At 40.7% G+C, this 14,791-nt stretch overlaps 1 protein-coding gene across 7 annotated transcripts in view; it reads left to right on the top strand.

Moving 5' to 3' along the window:
• Window positions 1-14,791, top strand: part of PDE1C (phosphodiesterase 1C) — a 661,768-nt gene that overhangs the window by 514,154 nt on the left and 132,823 nt on the right. For all 7 annotated transcript variants that reach the window (XM_056117979.1, XM_056117980.1, XM_056117981.1 and 4 more), the window contains 4 exons: window positions 1,831-1,944; window positions 6,406-6,588; window positions 7,532-7,598; window positions 13,458-13,574. In XM_056117979.1, the coding sequence (XP_055973954.1) occupies window positions 1,831-1,944; window positions 6,406-6,588; window positions 7,532-7,598; window positions 13,458-13,574 (481 nt within the window). The remainder of the gene's footprint in view (window positions 1-1,830; window positions 1,945-6,405; window positions 6,589-7,531; window positions 7,599-13,457; window positions 13,575-14,791) is intronic.

Here is a 14,791-nt window from a genome sequence, read left to right as displayed (position 1 = left end):
TATTATTCATCATTATTTCTTTTAAACTAGTTATGTATCCACTCCTAGAAGAATTCTTTCTGTTCAGTAAAATATTTTATGTACTTCTTGTGCTGCTCTTTCTGACTATTTTGGTGGTCTGAGTCTCCTTCCCGGTTTTGGAACATACATGAACCATGGGGTTGCTATTCTCTATGGCTGTGCCTGAAGAGTACCTTAAGCATAGCCAAATCTCCAGCAGTATGTGTTGATATTGCTAGACTAGCTTTCCTGTATTCAATATAGCACTGCACTGTCCTCCTGTTGTTGTTCATCAGTTTCCTCAAATGGGCACCAGTAACGGTCTCCATTGTGAGATTTGTCGTTACTGTTTTTGTCATATCAAATATGCCACAGGTAGCTTGCCAGGCTCTGTCGTGCAGGTGGGATACTCTTGGTAGCTTGCCGGGCTCTCCAAAAGGGACGGAGAAATCGAACCTGGGTTGGCTGCCTGCAAGGCAAATGCCCTCCCTGCTGTGCTGTTGCTCCAAAATTTCTTTGTTTTGATCGCTCTTATATGATCTAGTATAAATGCACATAGTAGAGGAACAACAAATACCAAAGACAACAGAAAGAGAAAACTGGTCTTCAGTAGGAAATTTAGCACGGTGGAGGTGGACTGGAGTCACTGGGACGTGGACACTGGTGGAGGATGTGGTGCTGGGATGTTTTGTGCATGAACCTTACCATTAGCAATTCTTTAAGCCACATTGTTCCTAAAATAAAATTTAAAAAATATATATTTTCTAATCCCATTATCCCTTTGGAATTGTTGAGAGATCATTTGGATCAAAGGATCAGTTGGATCAAAGAATCAGTTGTAGTGTAAAGGATGGAAACTAGGCTTTGGGTGGTGAGCATTAGGAAGTATATACACATTTACTTATGCATATCCTCAAAAACTGATGTCAACTACAGGGGAAAATGACCTGTCCCTCTGTGTTCTTCTTGAGCTGGCAGAGTAATCAAAACAGCATCAGATTGCTTACCACAGTCAGTTCAATGTGCTCATGAGGAGAGACAGTAGTTACACAGTTCTCCCTTATAGTTTGGGAGAAAGAGATTTAAGACCTAAGGCAAGGGAGGAAATACGGGGGTGCAGGGTGCCAAGGAGAGAGGACAGGGACTCTCCATGATAAGGAGGGGACACTTCCTCTCTCCTGAAAGGAGCAAGGTGGTTCTCAGAGATGGGCATGTTTACTAAGGAACATTAGAGATACCCCCAAACTGCATTCTCCTAGGCCATAGGGGCCTTCTAGGCCATTCTTCTATGACCACTTGTTTGACTCATAGCGGGGCAAAAAGATGAGAGGAAAGGTTTGAGCTTTTCCTTAGCATCTAGGGCCTTCAGTGTTCTTAACTCAGAATAGTTGGTTTCTAAAGCAGACTTCTAGAGGAGAGAGACTCTGAGAATCTGAGGGTTATCTGATTTGAGCACCTTTACCTGTTAATATAATGTTAATAACCAATGTTATCTGATTTGAGCACCTTTACTTGTTAATATAATGTTAATAACCAATGTGACTTCAGTATAAAATTAAAAATGCTAAAAGGCTGTTAGGTATCGGAGCTGTTAATGCATGATGGATGAGAATGTTTTTGGTTTTGCTTTACAAGGGCAAAATTTTATACATTTATACATTTATTTTATAATTCCATTGAGAGCTACTGATCAATCCCACCATTCAATTTGCATTTCCTTTCACATGTTATATTCAAGTAATTAAAAGCACTCATTGTAACCTGTCTTCACTATACTAGAAGGCTTTTTGATTTTCTCTGTTCTCAGTGGGTCGTATCTTTCCTCCACAGGTTGCGGTCTTTGGTCAAACAGTTAGAGAGAGGGGAGGCCTCCATAGTAGATCTGAAGAAGAATTTGGAATATGCAGCCACAGTGCTTGAATCTGTATACATTGATGAAACCAGGTAAGATCTAATGGACAAAGGTTTTTGCAGTGATAGTAAATTTTCTATGAAAAAACTTTTTTTCTGAAATTGACCCCAGGATGGTATGAGGTAGGATTCAAATAACTATTCCTGGAACATTCGTTTCCGCAAACAAATGGGGTAGATTTTGACAAGTCATAAATCTTCTGTCTCACCTCATCCATAGGAGATACAGAAGTTCGCTGAGAACACGGACATGATGTGAAGTGATGTAACGTCAGAGGAGAAAATTTAAAAGCTGCAGTTACACAAGAATTAGCCTCAGCCTAGAAATTATGTTCCTGTTTTAATTCACAACATCCATCCACAAGTGGAGTATCTTGAGGATGCAGCTGTGCTCTGCAGGGCCCATGTTCTTCCTCCAGTCTCTATATTTCATTGATTTCCTAAGCTGCTTCCACTCCAGTTACCCCAAAGTACTAAAGCAGTTCCCGTTATAATGGAATTGGAAAGTGACAAATCTGTTTTTCTTCTTTTTTTCTGACAAGTAGTGCATGGTTCATCTGTGTGGGCCTCATAGTTCTGTGATAGGCACCTCTGGAGACCAGAGATTGAGTTTAGGGCTCATGTCAGCTAGGCCTGTGATTTCCCGTTTGACCTCTCTTCAGCCCACATTGCTTACCTTTTGAAAATGTTAAAATGACAAAGATGAAAGCTTTGCACCTTCTCCTCACCCAATCCTGCCAAATTCAATCAGGCCCCTCCCTCAGTATTCATGAGATCCTTTCCATAGCCTGCCTTTGAATAACTGTGTAAACACAAAAAAAATAAAAAGGCCAGCGGTCAGGCCGCTTCCCCACTCCAGGAAGGTCGATGGCGATGGTCAGACGAAGGAAGGAAACGGGGACCAGGCTGGTTGGTCTTAGCAGCCGTTTATTACATGGAAGAGATGTATGTCATGGAGGCCTCAGGAATCCTCAAGCACGTGCGCCTTTGTTCTCTCCGCTTCTGTCCTCAGCCCCATCTTCCCAGATTCTCTGGTGCGCGTGTCCCCCCAGAGAGCCCTGAAATCTCCCTTATATAGATCGTAGTACCTCTAAAGGGCGCAATATAGTGATGTCATCAAAAGGAGTTACAGAAAGAATATTGAGGGGGCAAACCATATATTGTTACCTTACAGAGTGATAGCACAGCGGGTAGGGCGTTCGCCTTACAAGCGGCCAACATGGCCGACCCGAGTTCGATTCCTCCGCCCCTCTCGGAGAGCCTGGCAAGCTACCGAGAGTATTGGATATGCCAGACACAGTAACAACAAAGTCTCCAATGGAGACGTTACTGGGCCCGCTCGAGCAAATCGACGATCAACGGGAGGGCCTTTACCTTTACCTTTACCTTACATCCACATTGTTTCCTTACATCTGCAGGCCAGTAATACTGGCCTCCGGAAAGAAGATACAAAGCCAAGCTGAAACCTTTCACAAGCACTTTCACAAACTGCAAGCACTTTGATTTGCATCCCAAAGACCAGCCTGGCTACCACCTGAGATCTGCATATCTAAGACCAGCCAGGGTTCTGAGAGAAAGGGGAAACTGTCTCAATATATGAAATCATTTACTGAAGACAGTTTGAAGGGGAGAAAGCAGTCTCATCCAAGCTAGTCAGAACACACAGGAAAACTGCTTCTAGGACGTGTTTCTCCTCTCCTTGTCCAACCAACATATAAGCATACATAATATTAATCATTTTGTATGGACACAGTAAGAAATACTTTGAGCTTATAGAATTGCTCTCCTAGGGCCATCTCGATCTCAGACTGCAGTGCTCAGGCCAGACATCTTTCCTATTCCTAGCAGCAGGGCCCTAGTCTTGTCGTTACTATTGGATCATGACATCATTTGCCTATGACCAACCTTTTAACTTAAAGTTAAGAATCGTGGTCCATCGCGATACCAGGGTAGCACATAACTTACCGGCTTGCCCTGGTTCCATCCAGTCCCACGTCGGACCCTGCCCTTGGGGTGCTAGGAAGTGAGGGCAACTGAGGCTTAAGTTGAGAAGGCAGATGCCCAGGAGTGAATAATATCCAAAGCCAATTAATTCCTAAGTTATAAAGCATAATATTAATTAATTGTCTTCCTGTATCTATACAAAAGGACATTGCATTAAAGTAAACTGCTCAAAAGACATAAGGAGAGGAGAAAGGCAATATTAACTTACAGTACAGCTTCAGTGTCTAAGAAGGATGAGACCTTACAAATTGGTTGGGGAAGAGAGCATAGAAGTGGTTACAGACTGACAAAGTAATGGGAGTGACTCGGGAGCACTGTGATGGGTACATTCTGATAAACCTAAGCTCCGTGTACTCCAACAAATAACTAAAAAAAATAAGTATAGTTCACTGATGATTTAAATCACTGTGCTCAAAGAAAAAATTGCATTATTTTGGAAATTTTGCTTGAATTTAGACTCTTCTAGTTTAGAGTTTAGATTCTTAGTGTTTATAAATGCTCTATCAAAGTAGAGAAACTCTTATTTAGTTCATTATGTTAGAGGACTGCGTTATAGTGACTGGGGTAGTACTTGATAAAGTTTTTCTTTTTATTTTAAAATGTAGTTTAGAGTTAAAGAGATTATAAGGGGTTATATTTGTGGCTTACATTTAACTGACCCCAGTTTGATTCCCAGCACCAGCTGATTTCCTAAGTATTGCTAGATACAACTTCAGAGGCTTCTGACTAGCATTTGCACTGCTGGTCCAGATAATTCCTGGCACTGCCAGACCCAAGCAGCACCAGAACCTCAGGCCCTCACAATGAACCACTGGCTCAGATGGTCAAGAACTCGTGAGAGGGACTTGGGCCGCATGAGTACCAATTGGGCCCTCTCCCAAAATGATGTTTATTGAGATTAACTGATATACAACATGGTAGAATATTTGGAGGTACAATTTGAGTGTTTCATACATTTGTGTACAACTATGTATTAAATATGATTTTTAGCTAAGCTGATAGCACTATCATATGTACTTATCATTTCCTCTCTATGTTCGATACATTAAGATCCTATTTCTTAATAACTTTGAAGCTTAAAATACAGCAATGTGTCTAGAAAAATCTTCAAAGTGGTTTTTAGGGAGGTGAACCTCCCAGATGGTGCTTGGGGAGCCTGGAGGCCACTCCCAGCCTACTGCATGATATTTCAGTGGTTGGACCTAAGGATGCATCCCCCTCAGCCCAGTACTGGGAACTGTTGGGGAACAATTTTGCCCCCAATGGTGCCCAGAAACGTTGCGCACCAGGTCGGGGCAGGAATGGGGCGAAGGATAACGGTCGCGCAGAGAAACACCCTCCGGGAGCAGCTGATGGCTGTTCACTTTATTGCCAGATACACACATTTTACAGAGGGTCTCGGCTTACAAGAAAGTCCAATCACATGAAGTTCGGAATTGTTGGCCTATCACTGCTCCTTCTCTGCTATGACCCCGTCCAATCCCAGTCAATGCTAGATGCTGCGGTTAGGATAACTTGCTAAGCATACATGACAGTTTCTGTATCTAGGGCTCATGTGACTAGGAGGTCGAGTGAGGCTCAAGGCTGAACACCTGATGCTGGCTGACACCTTGTTCTTGCCAACTTTGCCCAGTTACTCCCTCGTGCAAGGCTTTGCTTCTGGGCTGCTTTTGCAATGTCAGGTCTTATCTGCACCAGTGTCTGTCACCAGGCTCCACAAGGAACCATTAGTCCTACTTATGGCAGTAGTCGGGTCCACCAGGGCCATATTCAGCTCTGCTTGGGTGCCCCCAGCACTGCACCTCGGGATGTACAGAGGCCAATCAGTGCTGAACCAGAGTCTTGTGCATATAAAGACTCCAACTCTTGTGCTATCTTCCCAGCCCCAAACATCCATCTTCATGAAATAAATAAATGTTTCATGGTTTGTCAGTAAATAAGACCCCTGGGAATGCAAGGTCTGGTTTATTTCGGCGGTTTAGGCTGTACCCAGTGGTGCTCAGTGTTTACTCCTGGCTCTGCACTCAGGAACCACTCCTGGTGGGACCTTATGGGGTTCTGGTGATTGAACCAGGTTGTCTGGTGCAAGGCAAGCATCCCAACCACTGTGCTATTGCTCCAGTTCATGCATTTTTTTAAAAATGGAAGGTTTAGACTATTCAAATCGCACAGGCCTTCTGGGTCCCCTGAATACAGTGGATCTGAGACCACTGAACATGAGATGGACCAGAGTGGATTTTATCTGATTCCTTTGAGCCATTGACCCAGTTGCTTGAGCTTCCCTGGAATGGAAATGGTTGGTACAAACCACCCTGAAATAGATGAAACTTTCATCAACTTGAAGCCAAAGCAGTGCTGTCTCTTTCATGGCAAAATTTGTTTGGTCTCTTTGTGCCTGTTTATGCAGGGAAGGTGGAGAGAAGTTTGTAGTTTGGCCAGAGAGCACTAATTTCAGACTTCTTCTCAGTGTCCTGTATCTCTTGTCTACAGGCGGCTCCTGGACACAGAAGATGAGCTCAGCGACATTCAATCGGATGCAGTGCCCTCTGAGGTCCGAGACTGGCTGGCCTCCACCTTTACCCGGCAGATGGGGATGATGCTTAGAAGGAGTGAAGAGAAGCCTCGGTTCAAGACTATTGTCCACGCTGTGCAGGCTGGGATATTTGTGGAGAGGTAAAAATAACTGTCATTCAGTAATCGAACAGCCATAGTAACACCAGCTTTAATAACTGGAAACTTGACTTTAATGCAGTTTTGGTATGTTTACAAATTCTGAAAATTCTTGCTGAAAAGTCTTGCAAAAGCCTATCTTACTAAGCTCTGGAACATCATTCAGGCACACTTTTGCCTTTCTCAGAATTCTTATTAACTAAAGTTGTTTTGAGTTCAGTCTCTGAATTTTAAAGCACAGCAGGGAAGCCAGCCTGTACAGGGAACCCTTGATGTACCCAGATGCTCTCCTGATATCCACATGGGGAATGGGCTGGTTTGGAGTTCATTTAGGGGTTTCAGGTCCCCATGACATTCCAGTTTGTTTTAGAGATTTTGTTCTTTGAATTTGAATAGGTCCCTTCTCTAGAAATAGATTTCATAAATTGATTCACGCTTCCTTTAATCCTTATTGCATAATTATAGGACTGAACATGCCAAAATCATTTTGGAGCTAACCTGGAACACTTTTTTCTTTTAGGTTTTGACTGTTTTCAAGAACAGCCATAGTAACACCAGCTTTTGAAATAAGGTTTTAAATAAGGTTTTTAAAACCTCTTCTAAATAAGGTTTTTCCATTTTAAATGACCACATTGTATGCTGTCTAGGCTGTGCTATAACTCACTTCTGGCAGAAGAGGTGATCTGTTTTAATAATTTAATTTCTAATTTAGAACACACAGACCATTTCCCCCAACAGTTTATGTATTGGGCATTGTTTCGGTTCCTCTTGAATTTTAGCACTTTAGCCACTTGAGTGACTACAAAAAAAGATTATGAAAGAAATTTTAGGTGCCTTGGGCTTTCCCATGACATGAATTTCTGTTATGTGTCAATACTTGATATTAGTCTGTAGCAGGGTCATCCTTCTTTGTGAGATAAAGTATTTTCTCCTTTGATTTTTCCAGGATGTATAGACGAACATCAAATATGGTTGGACTGAGCTATCCTCCAGCTGTTATTGAAGCGTTAAAGGTAATACCACTAAAAATATTTTACAATGTACCCAGTACCCCATAAAAAACTACAGTAAAATTTGTCATAAAGTCATGATTTTTCATTTATAGTTCACTTACAGATTTCCCATCACCTCTGACTTTTTAAATCTTCTTATCTGCAGTTACAGCACTTTTTTGTGTGTCATTTCTTTTTAATTAACCCAGTTTGGGGTCTAGAGTGATAGTACAGCAGGTGCTTCCTTTGCAAATAGCTCACTTGGGTTCAGTCCCAGAACCTCATATAGTCCCCAACCACACCACACCTCAACCCTCAACCCTAGGAATGATCCCTGAGAGCAGAGCTCGGAGTAAGCCTGAGCATTATAAAAACACCAAAATTCAGCGGGTAGGGCGTTCGCCTTACAAGTGGCCAACATGGCCGACCCGAGTTCGATTCCTCCAACCCTCTCGGAGAGCCCGGCAAGCTACCGAGAGTATTCGATATGCCAGACACAGTAACAACAAAGTCTCCAATGGAGACGTTACTGGGCCCGCTCAAGCAAATCGACGATCAACGGGAGGGCCTTTACCATTACCTTTAAGCCATTTTTTATATTTACAAACGTTTAGTTGTTGTTATTTATTTCTGGTTTGGGGGCCTATCTGGCATGCTCAGAGGACCATATGGGGTACAATGGATCCAGCCAAGATCAGCTACTTGCAAGTACCTTATCCACTGTACTATCTCTCTAGTCCCATTTTATGTGTAAATTCTAAAAGAAATCATATTGTGCGGGTCTTTATTTCTTCAGATACTCTTGAAGTCATTAGTGGTTTTTAGAGTGATCTAGCATTACATGACTGAGTCAGACTTACAACCACAAGAGATCATAGTTGTTCTGATTGTAAGGATTCTATATCAAGAGCATCTTTGATGATTATTGCACCATTATTATCTACTCTGAGTTCACTTTTGATGAGGAAGCTAAGACCCAGAGAGAGCTTTTTATTTTTAAAGATCTAGATAATTGAGGTAGAACGTATTCTTTGTATTAGAGTTCTCGTCATATAGTAATAATCTTTCACTAACATTTCACGGCGTGAGTATTTGTATCCAGAGCCCTGGTCCTCTTCATAGATTATACTGATTTACTAAAATTCTCACTAATCCCAAAAGTTCCATGGGAAATCAGGCAGATGTTTGAGTTTAAGTAGGCTAAATATTTCAGAATTACTTCCAAACAGGCAAGCTTTTGGTATTCAGTGGAATATCAAGAGACCCCAAACAGATGTATGCCTGTAGGTACATGTTGGTTCAGAGCCACTAGTGTGAGACATGAACTGAAACACTTTGGATCTTTATGTTGGAGAATGTGGCTGCACCAAGACGCAGGGTAACGGGGTTGGTTGACATTGCCTGATGACTGTGCATATACTCACCCATCTGTTCAGGAGTGTTTCAGCATTTTATTGTTAAAGTATTGCTGTCTTCTCTGAAAATGAATTACCTGGTATTTCCAGAAGATAATTTAAATGGCCGATTTGTGAAAATGGGGTTGGCATTTAATTAAACACTTAATTAATTAAATAAACTAAGTGCCTAATTAATTTAACATCAAGATATAGTTCTTGAAGGTTATTTTGCTTGTATATTTGTAGTGATTTCTCTTGTATGAAGAATATTCACTGACTGAATTTTTTTTTTTTGGCTCACACCTAGTGATGCTCAGGGATTACTCCTGGCTCTGCACTCAGGAATTACTCCTGGCGATACTTAAGGGACAATATGGGATGACGGGTTTGAACCTGGCTCAGCTGGATGCAAGGCAAACACCCTACCCACTGTTCTATCACTCCAGCCCCTCTGACTGAATTTTTGAGAGTTCACATATGTTTGGGCGCATATTCTCAGTTATCTGGTTACTCTCTCTTTACCATAAATCAGAAAGCATTGTCAAGAAGTCAAGAAGAAGATAACTTTTTCTATTACTCTTCTTTCACCCTTATTCTAATGCGTAATGTATCAATATGGTTTACAGTGACATTTCCCATATACTCAGGAGAATTACTTCATGGGAACTGATGTTTCATAATACCCACTAAGAAATTACATCGATTTTTATAATCAAACCAGAAGCATTCAGTGAAGCTCTAAGGAACTTTATGAGTATTCTTTATCTTTAATGGTTTCCTCTATTGTGGAATATAGATGATTATATCAGTACTAAGAAATTTATGAAACTATTCCAAATTGAAGCATAATTTTATGCAGAATAATTGAGTGTGCATGAATTATGATTTTATACTTAGGAAAATATAATTCTCAGATGCCCACATGTTATCTTGCTGATAAAGAATGAACACTCACTCTGCATGTCTGCTTTCTCCACAACTATTGTGCATAACTCTGAACCTGTTATTTCCCTTGATTCTGTCCTCTGTATACTGGGAAGTTCAGGACTTTTTAAAAAATGTTATTAGTGAAACACAATGCGGTACAGTTGTAGACTTATAAATTTTTGTGCTTGGGTTTCAGTTATACAATGATCAAGTACCCATCCCTCCACCAGTGCCCATTTTCCACCACCACAGATCCCAGTATCCCTCCCACCCCCCTTCCCACACATCCTCCCCTGCCTCTGTGGCAGGGCATTCCCTTTTGTTCTCTATCTCCTTTTGGGTGCTGTGGTTTGCAAAAGAGGCATTGAGTGGCAATCATGTTGGTCTACAGTCTATTTTCAGCATGCTTCTCCCATTCTGGGAGGATCCTCCCAACACCCTTTATTTGGTGCTCCCTTCTCTATCTGACCTGCCTTTTCCCCTAGCATATGTGGCTGGCCTCCAAACCATGGAGTAAACCTCCTGGTACTTATCTCAGCTATTCTTGGGTGTTAGTCTCCTATTTTGTTACTTTATGTTTCCCAGATTAATGCAATCTTTCTATGTCTATCCCTCTCTTTCTGACTCATTTCACTTAGCATGATACTTTCTATATAGTGCCACTAGTTCAAAACTTTTTTACAATGAAATATTTTTCCATCTCTCTCAACTCTTATTTGCAGTGGATTGATGGTGAGCTGGAAAGGGCACAGAGACAGAATTTTTTTTACTTATTCTGTGCATTTTAGAATTTTTTACTTATTCTAGCAGTTTATCTGGAATTGCTGATGTTTTTTTTTTTTCTATTACAGAACTTTTCCCCAGAGACTGAGTGAATACAATTCAAAAATTACCCATCATGCTTCTGTCATGTTAAACAATGTGTTAATGTAAGAATACTTAAGTGGGGTGGAATGATAGGTACTTAAGTGAGTAGGGAGCTTGCTTTGCATGTGGCCCACCTGGATTCATTCCCTGGCATCCCAGGTGGTCCCCTGAGTCCTACCAGGAATGATCTCTTGTATGTTGAGCCAAGAGTAAGCTGGATGTGGCCGAGAAAGAAAAACTAACAAAATATCAAGTAAGAGAATTCTCCAGCCACATATCTACGAATTGAAAGATACTGACTTTTGTTTTTTTTTATTGTTTCTATTCAATAAATGCTAGTTAATAATTTGAGGTGACTGATTTCTTGTCTAATAAGGTGGGGTCATTGGAAATGTCCCAGTAGGTTGTCTCTAAAAATTGTCTATTGTGTGACTCAGGAAGAGACACTTTGGGCTTTCTCCATGTTTGAAGGGGGAGGAAGTGAGAAGTTTTAGACTCCTTTTACCATTAGACTACTAGGAAGTACACATGATTTCTCCATGGCTAGTTTGGAAATAGAGAAAGAAAGGATTAAAGCAACTTGTTAAAAATGTAGATTCTAAGCCCCTTGTCATGAGACCCTACTAGAGAATTGGGATTTTTCTTGTATGTTCCAGATGATTTTGAAGAACGTTAAAATTTGAGAATCCCAGTTAAGAATTCCAGAAAATATGGTCTCAGAGTTTATCCATCTCCCTGTCTCTAGTTTCTGCTTTTCTAAATCCAGAGATTCAGAATAAATCATGAATCTTACTATATTTATCTCTTTATATCCAGTGGTAAAGAGCCTTTCTTGCTTTTTATATTCTGGAAAACAGGATTAAAACTCATCAAATGTCACAGCATTTTTCTATTTGTGAGCTTACAGTGGGCTTTTATTAGAGCAAAACTAATATTGATTGGAACTAACTAGACGTTAAATCTCATGACAATGCCAATTGTAGTTTCAAGGGGAAGGTTTAGTAGGTTCATCTTAAATGTCCCATAGTCTGTGGACTGGGTCCCTACTGGCATATTTAGGGCATGAGGTCTGGATCACAATAAATTTGTTGTCTATTCATTGAGTTTACAGTGTCAACTTCTGGTAGTATCACTGAGGATTGTTAGTGAAGTTATTACCCATGTATGCTACTGAATAACTTTAGAAACTTCATCTCTTTGAGGTTACATTTGTAAAACTGGGGAACTTTATGATACCTATATTTTGGAGTACCTATTCATAGGTAAAAGTGACTTTGAACTCTAGGAACATTGTATTCATTCAGAGTATGTTCAGCTTAACTTTTATTTGTGACTTACAGATTTAAAGACTTGATCACCACATTAGCAATTCCAAAAATAGATGTGTTTTTATATGAAATAATGGTTTCCTCCATGGAATTGGCACAGTAGATTGGATTAGAATTGGAATTAGTTTTCTTCATGGAATTGGCTCAGTAGATTGGAATCACACATTATTTTGTGCTCTATATCATAAGTATTTCTGAATGCCTTTGAATTCTTCTCAACTATGGGATATGAGAATGCCAATCAGTAGTGTAGAAAGGCTGGGGAGAAGTTTAGAGCCTGGAAGCAGTCTAGGTGGTCATAAGTGAATAAAAAATTGAAATTCAGTAGCGGTAACTGAAAGGTTTTAAAGACCCTAAAATTAGACATCGGTGTTCCTAAGAACTTTCATGTGTCTTAGGGAAATCAGTTTGTGTCTCAGTTTTCTTTTTCTTCTTCTTATTGAGGGCTGGGGGCTTGGGCCACACCTGGTGGTACTCAGGGCTTACCCCTGCCTCTGCACACAGAGATTACTTCTGACAGTTTTCAGGGTATCATATCTGGTGTTGGGTATTGAACCCAGATCACAATACCTAGAAAAAGGTAGGAAATCAATAAACTCTAGCTGCTGTTGCTGGTCTCATTAGTACTCAAATACTATGAGACTCCTTTTTTTTTCTTCAGTACACACTGTAAGTCAGTGAGAAGAGAAAATATTTGAGAGGAAAGGGCATTAGCATCTTGGTCTATAGGCTGAAGTTAGAAAAAATGAAGTCATGAAATTTGCTTATTCATGGATGGACATGGAGAGTATCATTCTGAGTGAAATGAATCAGAGGGAGAGGGAGAGGGACAGACACAGAATGAATGATCCAGCTCATTTAGAGTGTATTTAAAAAAAAAGTATGAGAATAATACGCAAAGATAGTACAATTGAGGGCCAGTAGGACCAGTCCATGGTAGGAAGCTTGTCACAAGTTGTGGGAGATTAGTTTGGTCAGAGAAGGAACCACTATGACAATGATAATTGAAAATGATCACTCTGGCCAGAAGTGAGTGCTGAAAGGAGATAGTGATATACGTGATAACCTTTCAGTAACAGTATTGCAAATGACAGTGCCTAAGAGAAAAGAGAGAATAAAAGTTTCTGCCATAGAGACGAATTGGGTGGGAAGGGGTGTGGCAAGAAGGAAGCTGAAGACATTGGTGGTGGGGAATGCACACTGCTGAAGGGACAGGTATTGCATGACTGAAGCCCAATTTTGTAACTGTGTATCATGACAATTTAATTATTAATAATTTTAAAAGATCCTGGCTGCAGGCTGCTGGCTGATTCCAGCTGGTAAGACTGCTGCTAACGCGTTCTTCTTCCGGCCTTGTGCAGGATGTGGATAAGTGGTCTTTTGATGTCTTCTCCCTCAATGAAGCCAGCGGTGATCACGCACTGAAATTCATTTTCTATGAGTTACTTACACGCTACGATCTAATCAGCCGTTTCAAGGTCAGTGACTAATACTGTTTTTTAAAACTCATGTTTTGTCCATCTTGGCATGAATTTGGGGCTCAGATTTTTAGTTATATACCCCATGTTACCCTGGACGACTTGCTCTGTACCCGGAGGCGACTGCTCTGACCTCTTCAGTGGGGGGCATCTTTTTGTCTGGTGGGGGTCATGTTTAGGATCCTCCATCCTAGAAGGACAATTAACAACCTGGACTAACGGAGGTCCCGTCAGCGCTACCTATAGAGGCCTTTCAGCCTCTCTTCATGTCCTACTTACTAGCCGCCACCAGCAAAGCAACAATAATGGAGACAGAGTGTGCTGCAGACTTTTATCCCCACCACTTGATTCAGATTTAGACAAATCCTTTCCTTTATTGTCTGTGACAGATGCTTGGTATTCCCCAGCCATTCCTGCTTCAGGGGGATTCTTCAGCTTTAAGTAGAGAGCAGGAGTTCTTTCCCAAGTCCAGCTCCTGCAACCTTCTCATTCCATCAACATTAGAGGCGATGCCAAGTTCTCTAGGGAACCAGCACCTTCATCTCTGGTGCTGCTCGTGGCATACTTCCCAGCTTCCCTTGTCATGGGGAAGCCTCTGGAATGGGCATAATGCACTGATGTCTCTGGATTGCATGTTTAACTTTCCTAAGAGCTAAATATTTGTAAGTATGTTTTTCTACATAACTACGTGTTATTTATAGCAGGATTCTACTTGCTTGGCCCTTCAGAGTCTGGTGTAGAGCCTTTGCTGAGAACAAATCTACTATGTACATACATACCCTTTACCAAGCATTTCCCAAGAACATCTTAAAGAACCTGGGTGTCTTGTAACTTCATTTTTTAATATGACAATGAATTAATAACTATATCTGATATTCAGTATTGAAGAAAGTATCCACAAAAGATTTGTGAAGAACTGAAGTAGCATATTCCTTTTTTTTAAATTAATGTGCTTTTCTCCTTATTAACTTTCCGTGCACATTCTCTCTTTTATCACCATCTTTTGGAATAAAAAATTACCAAGGAATTGATCCAGAAAACAAATACAGTAAATGCTTTCAGGGGTTAATCAATCTGTATAGACGTTGTGCAATTGTTCTTCACTCTTATGGAATTAGATTATATGTATTTGTATAAGTATACAGAAAATCAACTAGGTTTATTAGAGGCATTATTTCAATTTATAAGACACTAATAAGAAATTCTCAGTACTATCT

Source organism: Sorex fumeus, unplaced genomic scaffold (assembly GCF_029834395.1).
Source record: "Sorex fumeus unplaced genomic scaffold, SorFum_2.1 ptg000037l, whole genome shotgun sequence".
NCBI lineage: Eukaryota > Metazoa > Chordata > Mammalia > Eulipotyphla > Soricidae > Sorex > Sorex fumeus.
This window is presented reverse-complemented; position numbering and strand designations above follow the sequence as displayed.